General features: G+C 49.1%; 1 protein-coding gene across 2 annotated transcripts in view; it reads right to left on the bottom strand.

The window, feature by feature from the left end:
* Hel89B (histone acetyltransferase 1) overlaps nt 1–22,597 on the bottom strand; it is a 392,774-nt gene that overhangs the window by 264,341 nt on the left and 105,836 nt on the right. For both annotated transcript variants that reach the window (XM_075703080.1, XM_075703081.1), the window contains exon 8: nt 5,236–5,331. In XM_075703080.1, coding sequence (XP_075559195.1) covers nt 5,236–5,331 — 96 coding nt within the window. The remainder of the gene's footprint in view (nt 1–5,235; nt 5,332–22,597) is intronic.

Genomic DNA, 22,597 nt, shown 5'->3' with positions numbered 1-22,597 from the left:
TATAAATGCGTCCCAGATATTCCCTTCAACACGTACGAGATGATCGGTTGTGGAGCGCCCTTCTCGGAATCCACACTGATAAGGATCAAGCATTTTGCTCTGTTCAAGGAAATGAATGAGTCGCCGATTTATCATTTTTTCAAACACCTTACAAATGCAACTTGTGAGGGCTATCGGGCAGTAACTTGCCACTGAGGAAGGGTCTTTGCCTTGTTTCAAAACAGGGACCACAACGGCTTCCTTCCACGCGGTTGGAAGGTACCCTGCATCCCAGATGGTGTTGAAAAGTGCGAGTAGTGTAACTTGCGTGTCATTGTGTAAGTTTTTGAGCATTTCATACATGATTCTATCAGATCCTGGTGCGGAGCTCTTGCATGTGCTCAAGGCAGCTCTCAATTCGGCAATACTAAAAGGACGGTTGTAAGGCTCATTCTCTCGACATTTTCTTGTTAATGGCTTACGTTCCTCTATTTGTTTATATTTCAGGAAGGATTGCGAATAATGATTTGAACTTGATACGCTCTCAAAGTGCTCCCCCAGTGAGTCTGCCTGATCTTGCAGTGTATCGCCCTGTGTATTTACTAGAGGGAGTGAATATGTTTGTCACCCTTTAATTCTATTTGCCCTGTTCCAGACTTTGGCCTCATCTGTATAGGAGTTTATACTTGATAAAAACTTCTCCCAACTTTCTCTTCTAGCCTGTCGGCGGGTTCTCCTGCCTTTGGACTTTACTTTTTTAAACTTGACAAGATTTTCTGCAGTGGGCGAAGCGTGTAGCGACCCCCATGCTTTGTTCTGACTCCTATGTGCGATTCTGCATTCATCGTTCCACCACGGGAATGCCGTTTGCATGCCGAGCCACTTACTTCACGTATGCATTTAGATGCAGCATCTATTATGAAGGCTGTGAAGTACTCCACAGCAGCATCGATTTCTAAAGAAGACATGTCATCCCATGATATACTAGTTAAATTTCGGAATTGCTCTCAGTCTGCTGTGTCAATCTTCCACCTGGGAGCCTGTGGTGGATAGTCGTTTTCTTTAAGTGTTCTTAATAGTATGGGGAAGTGGTCGCTTCCGTAAGGATTGTTCGTAACTTCCCATTCGAGTTCAGGCAGTATGGACGGGGAAACTATGCTCAGATCAATTGAAGAAAAGGTATTGTTTGCAAGACAGTAATAAGTGGGTTTCTTCTTACCGTATTTACACGATTGTAAGTCGACCCCTTTTTTTTAAATTTGAAAGTCTGAAGTTGGGGGGGTCGACTTACAATCGAAACCAAAACATGGCCCCGCCAAAAAAAGCGATACCAACTGGAGCTACAACGTAGTTACAATTTTATGTTTGCTCTATGGCCCTACCCGTATCTTTTTGCTATCCCGCGTGTTTGTTTGCTTTTCGGAAGGGTTTTTCAACATTTTTGAGAGTCTTACAGTGCATGCAACACTCATACGGGAGTGTCGATAGTTGATGGAAGCGCCGCTGTTCTCACTTGCGGCGGCACCCTCAGAACGGCGGTGCTTGCGGGGAGTATCGGTAGTTCATGGAAGAACAGACACCGCTCGCGAGTTTCTCTTTCTCTGTTTAAAGGCATTGGTATTGGTTTGACGTGTTCCACTTGACTGCCGGCTACGTGCTACTTCTATGCTTCCCCAGTCGTCATGAGTGCTCCTGGCCCACTAATCGTACGGCACTCGTTCACAGCAGCGTTCAAGAGGGCTGCCATCCTTTACGCCGAAGAAACAAATCACTGCGCAGCGGGCTGCAATTTCTATGTTTCTAAACGGGTGGTGCGAGAGTGGCGACTGCAGCGAAGCAAAATTTTCACCTGTGTGACGGCAAGTGAGAAATTTCCCACGTGCCGAAGTATGGACGCTTTCCGGAGCTGTAGGCTAAGCTTGCGGCGTACGTTGCTGAAATGCATGATCGGTCCCTGCCAGTGAAGTGCGACGTGGTCATGAAATAAGCCCGGACCTCCGCCTTAATTTTAAGGTTCTGCTCCGCCGTGAGTACAACGAGTGGCTGGCAGCAGAAGACTGCGGCCAACCGGACCTGTCAAAAGAGCCTCCCTGATGGCTGCGTGAGGTTGGGTGCATTTGGCGTGGGCTGCTGTTCTGCAAAATGTCCTGGTGTGGTCGTTTGCCAAATTTGAAATTTCGCTGGACCACGACGCGCTGTCGGACCGCAGCAACGATGACGATGGCAGCACTAGTGAAGACGTGTAGTCCAGTGACCATGTCAGCTACTAATAAATTTTTGCTATCAAATGCGCCCTCGGGTATGCTCTCTTATTTTTTTTTTCCAGTCAAGCGATATGGTGGGGCGTCGACTTACATTCGTGTAAATACGGTATTCAGAAGGCACGCACCAGAAGAAAAAAGGAACTGTTCAACAAGACGACCTCGCGCATCTATACGAGAGTCACCCCACAGGGAGCTGAGCGCATTGAAATTGCCAAGAACAACATAAGGTTGTGGCAATTCGTCCATAAATGACTGAAATTCACGTTTGTTTAATTTGTAGTGTGGGGGTACGTAATGCGAGCAAATGGTGACGAGTTTATTTAGAAGAACAGCTCGAACCGCCACTGCTTCAAGGGGCGTTTGTAGCTGTAAACACTGACAGGAGATACTTTTATGAATAAGAATGGCAACACCGCCTGATGATACGACAGCATCATCGCGATCTTTGCGGAACTTGACATATGGTCGGAGAAAGTTTGTGTGTGTTGTGGTTTTAGGTGTGTTTCCTGCAGACACAGCACTTTTGGAGTGTGTTTTTGGATAAGCTCTTGCACGTCATCAAGGTTCCTAAGAAGACCTCTAACGTTCCATTGAATAATTTGTGTATCCATATTGAAAGTAAATAAGTGCTGTGTGTATGGAAACGGAGGTGATGCCTTAGGTTACAGAGCTTTTTCGAGGCCCTGTAACGGGAGTTCCGCCCTTTTTGGTGCGTTCGAGGGAGCCTCGCCGCTCCTTAGGCGCTTGGCGCCCCTTGAGGATAGGTGTAGTGTCCATTGTCTCTTGTGAGGCGCCGGACACGTGCTCTTGCGAGCTAGAAGTTACCAGGGAGAGTCCTGCCTTCGAGGGCAAGACCCCTGCGCCCACCAGCCCGAAGGTCGATGGGGCTCCCTGGGAGATTTGGCTGCGCTGGCCGTTGCCAGCGCTGGAAGGGACCTGGGAGGTTGAGGCAGCCTCGGCTGCGCCCACCTTGGGGGTGGATGGTCCCTTCTCCTCGGTTGATGGAGCAGCGCTAGCTGCAACCGCCGCGGGGGCAGGAGGCGTAACTGCTGACTCAATGCTTGTGGGTCGGACAGCCGCCGGAGGCCGTTGTGACGCTGCCCCCTGACGCGCCACATCGGCAAAGGTTTTCTTGGGCAGGTATGGTACCCACCTGCGTGCCTCCTTGAAAGTTATGTTTTCCTTGACTTTGATTGTAACAATTTCCTTTTCTTTTTTCCAGGAAGGGCACGACCGCGAGTACGCGGCGTGCTCCCCATCACAGTTTACACAGTGGAGAGCGTTCGCACAAGCTTCAGTGGTGCGTTCGTGGGCACTGCATTTCGCACATGTTTGGCGGCCGCGGCAGCCCTGCGAACTGTGGCCGAAGCGCTGGCATTTGAAACATCGCAGTGGATTTGGCACGTACGGCCTAACACGGAGCTTTATGTACCCGGCCTCGATTGTCTCAGGTAGGACACTTGAACTGAAGGCGAGTATTAGGTGTTTGGTTGCAATCTCTTTACCATCCGCCTCATCTTTATTCTTCTCACATTGACAACATTCTGCTCACTAAAGCCCTCCAAGAGCTCTGCGTCTGTCAGCCGAAGCAAGTCATCGTCTGAGACAACGCCGCGGGTAGTGTTCATAGTGCGGTGCGGAGTCACTGTCACTTGAACGTCCCCAAATGACACGAGACTGGGTAACTTTTCAAATTGTTTCAGATTATGGAGCTCCAAGAGGAGATCTCCACTTGCCATCTTTGTTGCCTTGTAACCTTGACCAAGAGCCTCAGTTAAAGATTTCGAAACTAGAAATGGGGAGACTGTGCGTACTTGTGTGTCTGTGCGTACATGAAATCGTGGGAAGTTGGGTCTTTGTTGTCCAAAAAACTGAAATACATCTTCGGTGCGCCCTCTTTTCTGAGGGCGATCTGGGAGGGGAGGGAAGGAACTAGCCATAAAATTATGTAATTTTCGGCAATAACGCCAGCCACCCACCGTGGAGCCCTACAAGGGGACGTTACAGGGACTGTAAAAACAGGTCCTGCAAACGCCAGCTGTACGTTATCACTATAACCAAATATGAGACAACCTAGGTTGGTTATTCACACAAGGTTAACCATTGCTGCCAGGAAAAACTGGAAGTAAACGGAAGCTAGGAGAAGATAGGAAAGATGAAAAGTGAGAGAAAGACGAAGGCTAGAGGGAGAGAGAGACAGGAAAAGGCAACTACCGATTTCCCCCGGGTGGGTCAGACCGGGGGTGCCGTCTACGTGAAGCCGAGGCCAAAGAGGTGTGTTGCCGCCGCCGGGGGGCCGTAAAGGTCCAAACACCCGGCATTGGCTCAACCCCCAGGATCCCCTTTTCCCCGGACACGGCTAAGCCGCGCACGGCTACACGCGGGAGGGTCCAACCCTCGTGTGCTCGGGTACGTGGTGTCGCAACACACCAAACGCCTGCTGACGCAGACGCCCCTGTGGGGCTCGGGATGGAGCAAGGCTGGCTCAGGCAGCACCCGGCATTGCCACACCCAGCCGGTCAACACCGGTGCCCAGGCGGGGCACTTGGCTGCAGAAGCTGCCGGACCATTACTCACCTGGATAACAGACACCGTCGACCCGGCTGGGACGGCGGCAGAGCCTCGACCGGGCGTGAACTTATTTTATACATTGAGCCTTGATGTATTTTGTTTGTATCGAACAAACAAACTAGCTAATGGGGAGTAACGAGCATGTGACACCCCTCAGGAGTAATTTTCATTGGCCCGCCAGGCCAGCCATTGTTCACCACCACCATGCTGTGGAGCATCTCTCTAACGGTAGGTGCCTAGAGCCCCCACCCCACCCTCGTTCACAAACCCGGGCGGATCGTGACAAATATGTCCACATCATTTCCAAGGATCGTCGGGATCAATATTGCTTGCTTTTTCAGGAGATATATTTTTTTTCCTCGCATTTCTGTTGTCTAAACTTGAACGCACACACTAGCAGAAGTGAGGCCTCAGGGCTCACCTGGTCGGACACAAAGTCCCCAAACTTGTCCAGAGCAAGGACACACAGCAGCCGCAGAGACAGGTCTTCCAGGAACAGCTGGTTGGATGCTTCCATCTGCAGAGAGGGGGCAGGTAACTCAGCAAGCGGAAAACAATCTGAATCACATTTCTCCAGGGTGCACAGCATGGGTTGGCCGAATATGTGGGTGCTCGCTCACACCCGCTCACCAACAACACCAGCTAGCGAGTTCCAGATGTGCACAGATGTCCCTGCTCCATTGCACCTGCTCTAGTTTGCCTCTTCTGGCCCTAGGGGCAGGACACGTGAGCAGTGTGGTACTAGTTATAACCTGTAAGCTGCTGTCTGCACCTGTGGTGTGTTTCAGCACCCGTGCTGCTGCTTTGGCAAGCGCAAAGCTCTTTTATGGTGCATGAATGCACAAATGCACATAAATAAAAAGAGATTTACGAATATTCTGAATTTGAATATGAAACTAGAATAGGATAAACAGTGCAAGAAACAAAAACAAGTACAACTGGCAGAGACACATTTCCTTTCATTTTGCAGAAGAAACAGTTTATAATAAAAAGATTCATAGGGTTATGTAGTGCAAGAAAATAATGCCGAAAATAATGCCAAGTCATAATAATAAAGTACTTGACACACAGTCAAACCTCGATATAACAAAGCCTGTAAAATTGGCATTAGGCAAAAATTTCGTTATAATGAAATTTGATCTTTTGTGCAAATAAGTACAGTCCCTGATGAATATTTTTACACGAAAGGTACTGCAAAACTTTCATTTAATGAGCAATCAAAAAAAGAAACATGAATTAGAAAAATTAATTTCATTGAATTTGAGAGTCGGCAACGAAACATACGGCATGATGCCGTGTCAACAATATCTTCCCATCGGTGGTATGAAGCGAAGCCAGCCAAGCCTTTGAATCTAATCTGCCACCATGGCAGATGGTGTTGCCCGCAATGGGATGATGCTATCATGAAAAGTGTAGGCAGCGGAGAGGGAATGCTTAGTCTGCCGCTTGCTTCAACGCATCTCCGAAACTCGAGATTATGCAATCTTCAGCACTAAACGTGCAGAAAAACAACGCGCAATGGCACACCATCTCAGCACGCCCAGTCCTTGCAGGTGAGGCAGAAAACAAGGCACACAAGCTGTGTACACGCTCAGCCACGCCGACAGCCATGTGTGCAACCATGGCCACGCTACAATAGGATTTAAGCGCCAACTACCGTTTTGAAGAACATGTGCTATAGACAAACAGGTACTTTGTTATATTGAGAATTTAGTTATATGTATTGAGATTCATTATACCAAAGTTTATCCGTATTCAATATGAAAAAAGAAAAAAAAATTTTGGAGGACGCTTAAGCTTCGCCTTTAAGAGTGGAAGGCGATAGCATTCAAAGATCCTCAACTGTTTCTCGCACTTCCCAGCAACTGCAGGGTACGTGACCATAACGTTTTCCTGGAAACACTGGCAGCAAACGCTGTTCATTTCAGGTAGAAACACAGCCTCTTGCTTGGGTCACAGACGCGCTGAGGTGAGCACCATCTGGATGGTGTTGTTGCAAGGAACCGGGCATGCCACTCTATATGTGGTAGAAACGCTGGAACAGGGGTTTGAGTTTCCAAGTAGCAGAACTATGTTTTCTCATATATTCAAATTACAATCCGACGCTAATATGCCTGTAGGTTGTGTTTAAGCTATACTTCGTGATTTTTATGATGTATTTTACATAAAGAAATTCAATTAGTTAAGCAACAGCTCTGCAGTACACGGAGGGCCTGCGTGGTACAGCAGGTGTGATTCAGAATGATGGTTCACTCACAAGACAGTCAGCGCCACTGCCAGATGCCGAGACCGAATTATCTACGACACGGGGCCCTTAATGCTATTGCATTAATAATCGTGCAGCCAATATACATGCACACGTTGCAATAATGCTGTAGACAATACACAGCCAATTTATAGTTTCATCTTTGAGAGTGTGCAACTTTCTAGAGTAGACTAATATAAAAGATCCATCTATATACAGTAAAACCTCGATACGACAAAGTGGGTAAAATCAGCAATTTGCTTCGTTATATTGAAATTTCACTGTATTGAAATTCGACCTTCTATGCAAATAAGTACAGTCGCCGATCGGTTTGTTTCACAAGGGGCTGCAGAATTTTCCGAATTATCAGGCAATCAAAGAAAGCAAATTTGAATGAGAAAATTTATTGACGAATTTTGGGGTCAGTGACGAATGATACGGTTCCATGCCGCATCGACGATATTTTTTATTTTTTATTTATTGAAAATTTTTTAGATATCTATTTATTTACATTTATTTAAATATCTTCGCTTAGGCAGTATTTGCATAGGCGGTATTCGCATAGGCAGCATAGGCGGCATTCCCTTGTGGCAGAAGTGAAATTTCGTTATCTGGAAATCGCATACAAACACACTTTGTATATTGAGGTTCTAAATACATGGTGTTCTATGGACAAGTCGCCTAAGGCACAGGACCTGGTATACCTTTTCACAAGTTTCGTGCGACACATACGCGTAATAAAAGGATTGTGCGTTTCAAGGAAAGGCGAGCATTGTTTTGCAATATTGTTTCCCATCCAGTGGAGTTGAAGACTTGCAACAGATGTTCTTATACTTTAAAACATTACACTGCCTTGTGTAATGTAAATGGTCACTACATGCAGTAAACGAAATGTTTTGTGGATAGCAACTCGGCTAGCAGGCATTAGTCTTATGAAAGGTGCAATAAATGCCCTTTTGATTGTTTCCACTACTGGGTTGTCATTACTTTGTCCCATGAGCCTGGGTGAGACCCTCACAGGCCCTAGATCGACAACACAATCGACAACCGTGGGTTGTGGCAGTGCGACGTGGATCTGAGCCGAGTTCGAACGACGCCGACAAATCTAACCTGCCCACTGGGTACCGTCAGTCTCAATGCGATTGTCTACTAAAACATCCAATCGAATCACAATTGCCGCACCATCTGTGCTTGGTGCACATGTATTTTGTTGTGCACGAAATGAATGGAAACATGCTTCTGAACTCCGCAGTCAGGATAATCAGCACTCGCCTACCGCCGATGTTGTAGGCCTAGCACATGTAGGCCTAGCGCAGCGCATCCATCGAGTTCGTAAATGGCGAGTGAACGAGCCCAACTGAAAAACTTTGTCGAAGGAAATGAATTTTCAGTTCTGTTTCGCGCTGCAGCAATTTAAAATATGGCACTCCTGACTTCGTGTGGTGTGCGATGTGGGGAATGAACCGTGTGGAAATTCGGGTGGTCAACCATGGCGTGTGTCACATGGTTTCAGGTGACTCAAATTTAACGAGAAAGCTCTGCGCTGTTTCCAGTGGCAAAGATAACTTTCGAAAGCGAAAGACACTAGTCGCCGAACAATTAGAAGTGTGAATATCAACCATGCCATCCATTTCAGCGGACACTGCACTATTCTATTTGGCATGTGAATCCAGTTCAGTGCAAATTCACAGTACTCCTTCACTTCTTTCAAGTGCATGCATCTTTTGGGCTAGTTGCTCGTTGCTAATTGCTCGTGCAATACTCAAGAATGCTGATGCACTGAAGGAAACATGACACAGCGCAGTCATGTTTGAGCCAGTCTGTCCTTATACTTGAGCAACGCAAAAAGATACGTTTGCAATATGTGCAACATGTGCAATGCATAGGAGGACATGCATCATGCAAGACCTATGCATGCAGCCGCGTATACCAGGATTGCTTCGATGCCTGCTTGAGAAGCAGCACATATTGAGTCGACGAAACTGTAATTGGTTTGGCGCAGGATGCGCCTGCACATATAGGACGTTTCGTGAATGTTATCGATGGTTCTATTGGTTGTCTGTTGTCGACGAACCTTGTATAATTTTGTGTAGTTGTGTAGTAGTTTCTGGAAGGCGCTTGGGCACCAGTTAATACGCTGCAACTTTCGATGACTGGTGTATGAAAGCCAACAAGCTTCACCCACAGATGAGATTTTCGAAGGTCGCCGACTTTGCCTGCCACTAATGACACGTGTACTTGTTTCTTTTTATCGGGTGACGTGTTTCATCGCCTAAATGCTATCGCACAGCGCAGGACGCAACTGCATGTTAGGAAGTTTCTGGAATGTTATCGTTGCTTCCATCCGCTGTCTGTGACCGAACCTTGTGTAATCTGATTGCATGTGTGCACGACGCGAATAATGTAGAACTTTGTGGAAGGCACACGGGTCCCAGCAATTACTCTGGAACATTCGACGACTGATGTATAAAAGCAGACGCGCTTGACCCACTGATCAGATTTTCGACGATCACCGACCATGTTTGCCGCTAGCGTTGTGCTATAAGTGTAACCTGTTTTTGTGGGCACAGGTTGTGGGGATGTGCGACTCTCTTGTTTTCCCGCATAGCTCCCGTGTCTTGCAGTGCGGCTTCGCCGCGTGGCCTGGCGCCCACGGCGGTCGGAGTGGTTGAAGCGCAGTGCGAGAGAGGGTGCGAGTGTTGCGCTGCTAACGCCGCCTCATGGCGGGGTTACTTGGGGGCGCATGGGAGAACAGGCTGGCTCTTGGGCGGCAGGCCGGCGAACGCGGCAGACGTCTCGCGCGTACGCCGATCCATGCTTCTGCGAGACCGTCTCACGTGGCCGACTTCGAGCGCGCCACCGTTCACGTGACCGTACGCGCGAACGACCAGGCATTGGGATCCAGCATGGGGCGAACATATTCGCTCATTATCCGGTCGCGGTGAGTCGGACTTCTAGATTTGTCGCGCGCCCATCGGCATGTTTTGTGGGTAGCAACTCGGCTAGCAGGCATTGATTTATGAAAGGTGAATAAATGCCCTTGTGATTGTTTGCTCTACTGTGTTGTCGTTCCTTTGCCCCAAGAGTATGGGAGGAGAACCCCACATCTGGCACCCAACGTGGGGCTCCTGGGGCATCGGACGATAGTTTTAACAGTTTCGCTTCATTCGAGACCTTTGTTTGAACCGAAGCGTAGGGCTAGCGCAGATTTTGATCACTAGCGTTGGGGCGTGCTTTCTTGAGCGAGGCGACGGTGGCTGTAGTGTGTTTGAACATGTCAACATGCTAAGCCTTTTCGCAAGTGTTTTTTTTAATGGCATTTGTGGGTACGAGAGCCACGTGGTCTGCATCTGGGAGAGCGAGGCTCAGCACCCGCGGAGCATTTCCAAGCCTGAAGCGAGTGAGTACGGAAGCCTCGTGGGTGGTCCGAATTCCTTATGTAAATAGCTTCCTCTATCTCTGACTCGGATGAAGTCGCGGCTCTGGGAGGCGGGTGGCCGCGGGCCACGGGTGCCACTACGGGCTGACTGGTATTGCGGCCTGGCACCGGGCGCTCCGACACAGTCTGGGATGGTGGGCGCTGTCAACTCGGATGCTGTGTACACAGAGCGGGGTAGGACCACCTAACAGAGCTGACGTCTCCTCGCGGCTGCCTGTTTTGCGCCCTTTCTGGGTGTTGTTTTTTTTTGGATGCCAGTTGTCGTCAGGGTAGCGACGCTATAGGCCTAAGGCTTTACGGAGCTGCCTGCCGCACGTGGAGGGACACAACCTGGTGGACCGTGGCGTTGAGGTGTTGCACTTTGCTTCCCTCATTCTAGTTAGCCTCCCACGAATTGAAATTACTCGTTCGAATCAAGGAAGCGAGCTTCGTTCACGTGAACTTAGCATCTGAGTAGCTGCCCGATCTTTTGCTAGCCGAGTTGAATATCGTACCACGTGGGCGATGCGCATGCAGAATTCCTCTCCCTTGCACTACTGCAGTGTTTGCCGAGTGTGTTAAGTGTACGCAGCGTCATTGGAGTCACCCCTGGTTTGCCGTCTCCTGCACACCGTCTGCACTGCCACCCCGGAACTACGATCGAGCCACCGGGCAATGGTGCTGTGGCGAGTTCGGCGCAGCGACTTCGGCGGCCACCTGTATCCAGCTCGCAACCCTCGGCGGCGGAGAAAAGAGCCGGCGATCACCGACAGCTACGGCGGCTCTTGCCAGCAGAGCGCGTCGGCGCGAGCGACGCTTGCTCGTACCAACTACCTGGCCTGGAATCGTACCATCAAGTCTGCAGAGCTGCTGCTGTGACCAGTGAACACCAGCGGTGTACCCAAGGACAATGTCGGCTCGCATGCTATGAACACCGTGTGGACATTTCCTCGGCGCGGCCACTATTGCATGTACCATCTTGTTCACGAAGCACGGGTTGACGTTAGACCATGTAACATGTTTCACCGGAATATGTAGTGATTTAAGGTTGGGGGGATGTGGGGATGCGTGACTCTCACGCATACCCTGATATCTTGTTTTCCCGCATAGCTCCTGTGTCTTGCAGTGCGGCTTCGCCGCGTGGCCTGGCGCCCACGGCGGTCGGAGTGGATGAAGCGCAGTGCGAGAGAGGACGCGAGTGTTGCGCTGCTAACGCCGCCTCATGGCGGGGTGTTACTGGGGGCGCAGGGGAGAACAGGCTGGCTCTTGGGCGGCGGGCGGGCGGACGCGGCGGATGTCCCGCGCGTGCGCCGATCCATGCTTCTGCGCGAACGTCACGCGCGAACGTCACGCGCGAACGTCACGCGCGAACGTCACGCGCGAACGTCACGCGCGAACGTCACGCGCGAACGTCACGCGCGAACGTCACGCGCGAACGTCACGCGCGAACGTCACGCGCGAACGTCACGCGCGAACGTCACGCGCGAACGTCACGCGCGAACGTCACGCGCGAACGTCACGCGCGAACGTCACGCGCGAACGTCACGCGCGAACGTCACGCGCGAACGTCACGCGCGAACGTCACGCGCGAACGTCACGCGCGAACGTCACGCGCGAACGTCACGCGCGAACGTCACGCGCGAACGTCACGCGCGAACGTCACGCGCGAACGTCACGCGCGAACGTCACGCGCGAACGTCACGCGCGAACGTCACGCGCGAACGTCACGCGCGAACGTCACGCGCGAACGTCACGCGCGAACGTCACGCGCGAACGTCACGCGCGAACGTCACGCGCGAACGTCACGCGCGAACGTCACGCGCGAACGTCACGCGCGAACGTCACGCGCGAACGTCACGCGCGAACGTCACGCGCGAACGTCACGCGCGAACGTCACGCGCGAACGTCACGCGCGAACGTCACGCGCGAACGTCACGCGCGAACGTCACGCGCGAACGTCACGCGCGAACGTCACGCGCGAACGTCACGCGCGAACGTCACGCGCGAACGTCACGCGCGAACGTCACGCGCGAACGTCACGCGCGAACGTCACGCGCGAACGTCACGCGCGAACGTCACGCGCGAACGTCACGCGCGAACGTCACGCGCGAACGTCACGCGCGAACGTCACGCGCGAACGTCACGCGCGAGCGGCACGCGCGAGCGGCACGCGCGAACGACCAGGCGTTGGGATCTAGCATGGGGCGAACATATTCGCTCGTTATCCGGTTGCGGTGAGTCGGACTTCTAGATTTGTCGCACGCCCATCGGCATGTTTTGTGGGTAGCAACTCGGCTAGCAGGCATTGATCTACGAAAGGTGCAATAAATGCCCTTGTGATTGTTTGTTCTACTGTGTTGTCGTTCCTTTGTCCCAAGAGTACGGGAGGAGAACCCCACAAGGTTCACCCAATAAAAGTTAGTTTTGTTTTTCACAGTATTGCTACTGTGTAGTGTGTTGCGAATGAGTGCTGCTTTTGCTGGGCACCCGTTCGCCTAATAAAGAGTTAAATTTGTAACTCCCAGCTTAGACTGCATCATTTTTCACTGTGACTATTACGTGACAATACTATTCCAAACACAGATTTTTCAGTGATACATTGCACACCTAATTCTTACATAGTTGGCTGCTCAATGAGCTACCCAAAAATGAAATCGTACGAAAGCTTAATGCCCTTTCGTGTTTGTAAAGCTATCTTGTAGACAGACGACGCACAAGCATGAGTGCTGATGTCAATATTTTGTGCACTATTGTTACTTCAAAGGTAAAAAGAAACTGCTGCAGCAGGCATACATTCATTAATGAAATGTGTTTTTCATATCTAAAAGAGCATACAGATCACCAACTTATTGTTTCAAGCTTAGTTTACAGCAGGCTGTTTTAGGTCGAACTTGGACGGTTGAAGACAAAATAGTCGAGCAACAGTACGTGGCGTGTCAGAGCTTCAGGCACGTGTCAGAGCTTCTATCCAGTGGTTGCGTGCCATTTTCCTCCAACCGACGTGAAGTGACGCGTTCGCGTGTCGGCACATGCTCAAGCGTGTTCACACATGCCAGTGGTTGGGCCTTTATGGTGCTGCAGTACCCTGCGACCTTTCACACTTAAACTCTGTTCATTTGCGACATTAGAGTGATGCAGCATGCTCAGTATGACACCTGCTTCAAGAGACAAGCAATTTTAATGGCCGAGGAGCTGGGAGAGTCCGCCACGAATGGGAAGCCCAACGTCAATGAGTCTACGATTCACAGATGGTGGGACAAATGGGAGGCCCTCTTTGGTTAACAATGCTCTGTGAACCTCGTTTTCACCAGGTACTGCCCTTGAATGAAATGGTTGTGTGGTACTTTAAGAATTACTTAAAGGGATTGACAACCAGTTTTTAAGGTACCCTTTTTTTTTTAGTGCAACGAAGAGCTTACTGGTCTTACAATCATACGGTGGTAATGCAGAAAACGCCGTGGAACATTTTTTAATCAGAATTTTCCGATCTGCATTAAAGATGTAGTCGTGCTCAAGAAACATGCTGGAAACAGTGCAAGGTGAGCGCGATAGCAATTGGTGGGAAGCATACAACAAGTGCGGCTTTAGCTGTAAGAAGGTAATACAGCAGACTCGTTACAACAGACCCTGATAATCCAACAAAAACGTCCGTTTTATCCGAAGTCTGTAGTATCCGAGACACCTCAGTTCCAAAACTTTCGTCGCAACGTCTAACAACTTTATTGCAAAGATTCAGTGATGATTGTCCAAAGAAGAAAAAGAGAGTCTCAGTTTCCCTCGAAAGCCGACGCATCAATTGCGATAGCAAATTAAGCAAGATAAGCGCGGCAGCAGCAGTGAGCGAATTTACCTGCGTGCTATCTCTTTCTTCAACGTGAATGAAACGTCAAAAGCACAGCACATACAAAACTACAAGTACTGGGCGCACTTTGTCCACATCGCAGATAGCTTTCAACCTATGGCGCCCGCGCAGGCGCGCACTTTGTCACCTTCACAGATTGCTTTCAAGATACGGTGCCCACGCGGGCATGCCGTTAACAGCAGCCGCTGGAGTAGAACCCCCTCTTTCCCGGGCCTCCCCCTGTGCTTCACAAGTTCACCCCACTTTCTTTTCTCCCTCCCTTTCTCCCTCCCTTTCTCCCTCGCGAGTGCACTCAAGATATTGAGTCGCGATCGTTGGCTGACCCTCGCAAGTCAGTTGCCAGCCCATGTCGACATGGCAAAAGCCCGCTTTATACGCCCAATTTTGACAAAAATTGCCGCTAACTTTGTCCACTGTAGCCGATAGTCAATTGTAGTGCGGTTCATTAAAAGCAAACTTTGTTGCATTAATAAAAAAGGTAGAACAAAGTAACGTTGAAATATTGTCCGTTATATCCGAAAGTGTTTTACGCACATCCATTATAACAAGCGTAGACTGTATTTTGTTTATCAAGCCGGTACTCCTGCGATGCATGTTTTATGATGCATCAAATTATGTTCACCATAACAGGTGGTCCGAATCTGTCCCACGAACAGCTGGGACAGATGTCATTTTGTATCTCACGGAGACCACAGAACGTGGAGTACTAACTAAGTCGAACCCGGATATATCAAATTCGAAGGGGATCGGAAAATAGTTCGACATAGCGAAAATTCGTTGTACAGATATAGGCTAAAACAGCACTCGCGATCATAACAAATTGTGGCTTACCGATTAGAACAGCCGCGAATCACATAGCATGTGCACGCAATATGAAACCGCTTTATTTCACACAAAAAAATCACTAATTTTGGGCTGCTCTTTCCTCTGGCAAATGAAGTTGAAAACACAAGATTCAATCTTCTCGAGACTGTCCAGGTGCGAGCCCAGTGCCTTCCATTACGCCGCAACAGCGCCGAATCAGGCTGAACGCTGACGCACCGACGCATTTCTTCGAAAACACAGTTGCCCTCGTCGTCGTTGGCATCGCCGTCTTGAACGCCAGCTATTCCAGCCACAATGTCCTCATCAGTGAGGTCAGCTACCACTTGAACTTTGCTGTCAGCGTTAATGAAGTCCTCAACAGTCACTTCGGAGGGGACGGCGCCGGGAAATTGAACAAGTAGCGAAACACGTCCTACAAGCACTCATCATCCTCTAAAGCTTCCGGACATTCATCTCCGGCCACTTCAAGGCCTGCCTTGCCGAAACAGTTGGCTACTGTGGCCTGCTTCACGTCGCCCCAAGTGCTGGTAATCATCTGGATCGCGCCGAGCAGGTCAATCTTGAGATCGGTTCACATGCAGAGGTTTACGAGGAGCCGTTGAATAAGTCGCTTCCTATAGCCTACCTTGAATGCCTTTGGGATACCCTGGTCGAGGGGCTGCAGTCTCGCTGTGGTGTTCGGTGGGAGAAACTTCAGTTCGATGTGCCGTGGCTTGCAAGTCGTTTGATGGGCCAAACAGTTGTCTACCAGAAGGCAAACTCGGCGGCCTGACTTGGCAAACTCAGCGTCCCAAGCCTGCAGCCATTCAACAAAAAGTTGACGTGTCATCCAGGCCTTCCTATTACAGCCGTAGCAGAGAGGAAGCTCTTTGCAGTTCTTGAAGCAGCGTGGGGACTTGCTCTTCCCGATCACAAATGGCGGTAGCTTGCACGAGCCGTCCATGTTGGCTGCAAGCAGCACTGACACACGCACTTTGCTCATTTTACTGCCGTGACATGAGGTTACACGAAAAGTGAATGTCTTATTTGGCAACATTTGCCAAAAGAGACCAATTTCATCTGCATTGAAGGTTTCTGCAGGCGAAAACTTCACAGTGATCTTCGGCCACTCCTCAGAAAGCCACTGCTGCATCTCCTGGCCACTGACAGCCCCACTTTCGCCTGAAATGGCCTTTCCTACAATGCCGTGGCATTTTTTAAGCCATTGCAGCCAACCAGTGCCACCGCAAAAGTTCTCTTCACCAAGAGCCACAGCAAACCATTTGGCCTTTCCGATTAACATCGGGCCATCCACGAGAATATATTTCACTCGGATTTCAAGAAACCATGTATAGAATGCCTTCTCCACTTTGTCAAAAGCAGCAGGGCGCACACAACACGCTCCCGAGCGACTTTTTACACCTGCTTTAAGCTTGATGTCCTGCTTGTTTTTTAACAACGTACATAAAGTGCTCTGCGGAATTCTGAATGTCTGTTCCGGAGGACTTCTTTTCTCCGTTCCCGACATGCTGGATTACCTCAAGCTTTCTTGCAAAGTCCAGATTCTTCCCCTTTTTTATGTCCTCGGATGCCATAGCTCACCAGATGACTGCAGTCATACACGCTACACATGCAGGGAGAGCAGGGATAGAGATCAGCGGAATATGCCGTCGAAAGCGCTGTGGGCGCAATTGCCGCTTCGCTATGCTTCATTTTTTTAGCCCTCTCAGGCTCTCACATATCCCCTGGCCCATGAGCAACCATGCCAGACCCCTAACTTACAACTGGTTTTCTCTCTCTTCCTTTCCCCTGGAAGCATGGCTTGGAAATGTCGCCGCGCATCTCCATGCACACACTCTTTTCGCTGAGCTCCAATGACCTTGCCCAATGCACACGCCGGCGGTACAGAAGGTGCGAGGGAGCTCGCACCAGTGGGATGCAAAAACGGAGGAAAGGCTCTGCGTCTCCGTCGCTAGGCGACGGCCGCGCATGCGCAGAGCGGGAGCCTGCTGACTGACTCTGCGGAAATGTTCTTCCTTGAGGACTGCACACGAATATCTTTGGGAAAAGCACACCTTCCAGGGGCGTGGCGCGGTGCTCAATATATCGAATGTCCAGCAAAAATGGAATTCGAAGTACTACGCAATTGTTGTATACTTTTACATAGTATTTTCAATGGCGTAATCTGTGTGTTCGATATAACCAATAATTCGAAATATGCGGGTTCGATATACCCGGGTTCGACTGTAGCAAACTCGCTCGCCTACAACAGCCCTCCCTTGTGCCGTGATGCATTGAGTAGCTCTGCCACTCTGCCACTTCCTTGTCAATAAGAAGGAAGCGTCGCTTGTTAGCAAGCACCTTATTTTACTTTGCAATACACGCAGAACATAGCACTAAAGCCTAATAATATATGAACTCTAATTTTCTAATTAATTAATTTTCTAACTTAGTACCAGCTCACCAGGCCACCATACTTACTGGTTTACGAGACTTCTTTTGCGAATTTAAAATTATAATTCCTAGTTAAATTGGGAACAGCATGCTGGATTCTACAACTATAAATCATAATCATTTCATCTCCATCAATGTCTCGCAACACATTCTGGCCAGTTATCAGTCCCTTTAATTTCCAATGAACTTGATGGCATAGAGATGGCTTCATTCTCGGGCAATGACTTTCGAAGATAGTTTTGCTTTCGTCAGACTCATCTTCTGGACCCCTGGCAGATGTCACTGCTCTTGGCACTGTGCGAAGACGGCGAGCTTTGCACAGCGCCTGAGAATACCGCCCTCCTCCTCGGACGACGATGATGAGTGAGGAAAACTCATTTCCGAATTGCTATTTTTTTTGAACAAAGGTACCATTTCTTTAAAATTCATCACGCACTACATTCACATTCCTTTTTTTTTTATTTACGCGACCTGAAAGTTGACCTTCACATTACAATCGTGGTTGCGTTACATTTGAGTAAATGCAGTATTTGCACAGATCCACAGTTTGGTTGCTTCCGTGTTTTATTGTTATTGTTCTTCCTCCCTTTCTTCCTTTCTTTTATTTATACATTTATTCCATTTTAGTCGTTTCTTTTGCTCATTTTATTACCGATTTACTAGAATCTAACATGCACCTTTTTTTCTGATAAAAAGGGTCCAAAAATTGCATGCCCGTTGAATTAAGTACGACCCCAAATCCGCACTACCATATCGCCATCGGCATTTGAAAAATGGCCGCCTCATACATGCTTCTAGCCTAGCTGTCGTAGCTTCCTCCACGTGCATACCTCCATGTTGTACGTGTAACCAGGCACTGGTGTAACCTAGTCTACTGCTTGTCTTCCCATTTTCTGCATTTATTCAATCAGCATAGAAACGCTGACTGCGAAGACACGCCGAGTCCACCATGCTGCCGCATTTAAAAAGAAAGTTATCACATGCTGGCGCGGAGACGGACGGAAATCGGGCCGCATCACGGGCGTTCGGAGTTCCCGAAACTTGCATGTGGGACTGGTGCAAACAGAACAAAAATATTTTCGTCAGAAAAGCAACAAAGACAGGTTTCAGTGGACCAAAGCACGGCCACGTTGACAAAATAGCAAAGCTGCTCGCAGAATATGTGCAAGAGCAGCGAGCGACACAGCAGCCTGTGACGACCGATCTGTTCAATGTATGGGCGATGCAGTTAGCCCTAAAGGAAGGGCTAATGCGAAGTAACTTCAAAGCGAGCAGGTGCTGGTTATCAAGTTTTATGAAAAGAAAAGGCTTTTTTTCTTCAGAGGCGGACAGGGATATGCCAAAAATTGCCCAAAGAATACGAAGAAAAATCGCACAGTTTTCAGCGGTACACCTTGAAGTTGCACCATAGAAAAATGGCTACCACTTCGGACAGATTGGAAATGCCAATCAGACGCCGCTCTACTTTGACATGCCTGCCACCACAACCGTTGAAAAGAAGGGGGCGAAGCAAGTGCGCATTTTGTCTTCCGGCCACGAAAAAACTAGAATCACCGCAATGCTTTGTTACACTGTGGATGGGCACAAGCTGCCCCCGTATCTTATCTTCAGACGAAAGACGCTCCAGAAAGGAATCGCGTTTCCAAGTGGCGTGTCTTTGTGTGCAAATGAAAAAGGTTGGATGACCATGGACTTGTTCACTGACTAGATTGATAACATTTGGCGGAAGAGACCCGGCGGCAGTTTGGGTCTGCATGGGATGCTTGTGCTCGAAGCGTTCAGGTGCCACCTTGACCAGCGCATCAAGGACAAGCTGGCTGCACGCAATGCCGACCTTGTCGTGATGCTCGGCGGCATGACATCGCAGCTCCGGCCGCTCAATCTTTGTTTGAACAAGCATGTTAAAGATAGAATACGGGTGCTCCACACCAAATGGCTTGTCAGTGGCTGCCACAAATTCATGCCCACCAATAAAACGAAGCGTGCCTCGCTGAAGGACTTTGCTGGATGGGTGAAAGATGCATGGTACACGATTCCATCTGCCATGGTCAACAAGGCCTTTAAAAAGTGCGAGATTTCGAATGCTATGGACAGCAATGAGGATGAAATGCTTTGGTCAGTTGAGAGCGATGAGGAGTTGTCCGATAGTGATGAGTGATATCTATTGCCCCATGCGACTCATACCGACGCAGTGAAATTCTTGGCGGCAAGGTACGCCGCTTCCATTTGTGTTTTAATTCATCGCAACTTTAGTGTATTGGGAATAAATCCGTTTTTTCCAAATGAGAGAAAATAGCATTTCTATATGAAAGCACGAGGTGCGCGATATTGTACTCTTTCTTTTGTTTTGTTTTTTGTCACGGAAAATGGGTGCGCATTACAATGGAGTAAATACGGTATCTCTTTCAGACAGATGATAGCCCACTGACCTCCAGTGAAGGAGATAATAAAGGGGTGCTATGCGCACGGCCATTGACACACCGGCTGACATGTTGCCGTGTCACCAGCCATGTGCAGAGCGCCCCTTTTATTTCATTTTAATAATAATAATAATAATATTTGGGGTTTTACGTGCCAAAACCACTTTCTGATTATGAGGCACGCCGTAGTGGAGGACTCCGGAAATTTTGACCACCTGGGGTTCTTTAACGTGCACCTAAATCTAAGCACACGGGTGTTTTCGCATTTCGCCCCCATCGAAATGCGGCCGCCGTGGCCGGGATTCGATCCCGCGACCTCGTGCTCAGCAGCCCAACACCATAGCCACTGAGCAACCACGGCGGGTTTTTATTTCATTTTGAATTTACACCCTCGCCCTTAACACACCTTTGTTTGTTGCCTCACCCACCAGCCTTATCCCCTCTCCCCTTTAGAAAAACCCTACCTATATGTGCAGTTGCACAATGCCGAGGGAAGCATAGATAGCCTCGGAAAAAACAAGTCCACCTGTCGAAACGTTGGCTCCCACTTTTGCCTTGTTCTCGTTTTGCTCGTCGCCTACCGCAAATTTTTCTGAATTCATTGCTTGCGATTACTCTGCGATCTACTGCGATTAACAATGAAACGGCACATCAACAATGTTTTCAAAGTAGGCCTAGCATGCGATGACTCGCCGGCAGCGTCGGTGCGCTTTGCCGTAGCAACACCTAATTGTAAGGCCCCTCTCAGTGTGCTGGCACGCTGAGCCAATAGGAGGGTCGTAGGCATCACGAACTTCCCGACCAGCCCCTGACATTTGACGCTTGCGTTTCGCCTACAGTCGCCGACCGTTTATTCGGACCTCACGAGGACTGTGGAAATGTCCAAATAAACAGGTGTCTGAAAAAGCAGATTAAGAAAAAAAAAGAAATCCTTTATTTCCACACACTTATTCGGGCTCGGCCGTAGGCTTGAAGAAATCGTGAATGCACCGTTGCACGCTGTTCCGTTTACGCGCAATCATATAAGCCTGAATCTCAGATAGGGTCGTACGGTCACTGTAGGTGGCTGAAAGCACAGTCACTGCTTGTACACGGTCCACATGCAACGGTAGCGTAGCACATGGTGCGTCATCTTCCGACTCAGAGTCATCGTCCGGCGGTGCAGCAGAAACCTGACGAATGATCTCGCCGTCATCGAGTTCTGCGCATGTCAGTACAGCAGTGTCAGCATCTGTGAAACTGTCAAATGAGACGGTTTCCGGAATCGCAATGCAACTACTGCGCAGGTCTCGGCAGAACATCTTTGACATCAGTAGGGAGCACATCGGAAGGCGACAAATCCTAGGCCTCCCGGCACCCACTTGCCGGCATTCCCCAGCACAGTCTGCGCGGGCACTGTCGGCGCAATTGGACACTTAACGCGATATTTCCGTATGCCGAGTTGGATGACCGCAACCTCGACACAGCACGCAAAGCAAACACCACCACGCTATCACGGCGACACCAGTCGCACAAACGAAAGATGTGGCCTACACGCAGCGTCGCACACGCAGAAACAAATCGGCTGCTGGATTGTCTTGACATGGCTTACTAAGCTGGAACTAGAACTGCTGTAGCCACTCTATCGAACCAGGCAGAAATGATGATGATGAGCGGGGATTTGCAGTAGCGCTACTTCGTGGGGCAGCAAGGAGGCTTCGTTCAAAACGAAAATGGCGTTCAGCAAATCGAACAATGCACCAATCAGAGTCGGTGCATGGTGCTCTCGGATCAAGTTGGCTCAAGGAGTCTCCGAAAAATCAGACGAGAGGTTGCAAGGTGTCTGAACTTTCGGCAGTTGTTATACATTACGGTCTATGGTGAGTATGACGGTGCCGCGAAGCAGACCGAATAATCGAGCATGTCCGAATTTTTGGAGTCCGAGAAATCAGTCGGCGACTGTATACGGTTATCGCAGGTGAGGATGGGGGCGGAACAGGAACGCGGAACTTCAGATGGTACCGCGATGGCTGCGCTTGGTGGCAGGCAAGACGAAGGCCGACTACGTGAACTTCAGTGTTTCTGCGTAATTTTGAGCTCCTTTGTCACCAAAATAATTTTTTTTTGGCACTTAGAGTGCATTGATCGCTATGATACAGTCTAGATTAGGTATTGTCAATGCCAAAATGAATGGTTAGGTAAAATTGATTTGTGTCGCGATTTTCAGGATGTGATCCCTGCTGTCCCCACTTATAGGGGGACGTGTTTTTTCTCATCGAGGAAAATGGCCAAAAAATCGAATTTTTGAAAATCACATTTTTAATTTCATTGGTCTTTTTCTATCAGATTCCGAAATATCAAAGTGTCCCCATGTAAAAGTGCTCTAAAAAATTTGTTTTATCAGCGATGGTGGTGAAAAATTTCGCGGAAATCAAGAAAGAACAGCATTTTTCACGCCACATCTCCGGAACGGCAAAACTGAGAGCTGCCATCTTGGTCTCGTTGGAAAGCGCACTTCTCCATCATCAAATTAGCTGCTTCAGCTATCTCCTCCGTACAGAAACAAGAACACAAAAAGTAAATGATTGAAGGTCGTGCCAG

This window comes from Dermacentor variabilis, chromosome 8 (assembly GCF_050947875.1).
Source record: "Dermacentor variabilis isolate Ectoservices chromosome 8, ASM5094787v1, whole genome shotgun sequence".
Taxonomy (NCBI): domain Eukaryota; kingdom Metazoa; phylum Arthropoda; class Arachnida; order Ixodida; family Ixodidae; genus Dermacentor; species Dermacentor variabilis.
Note: the sequence above shows the minus strand (reverse complement) of the source record. Positions and strands in the feature narration are given on the sequence as shown.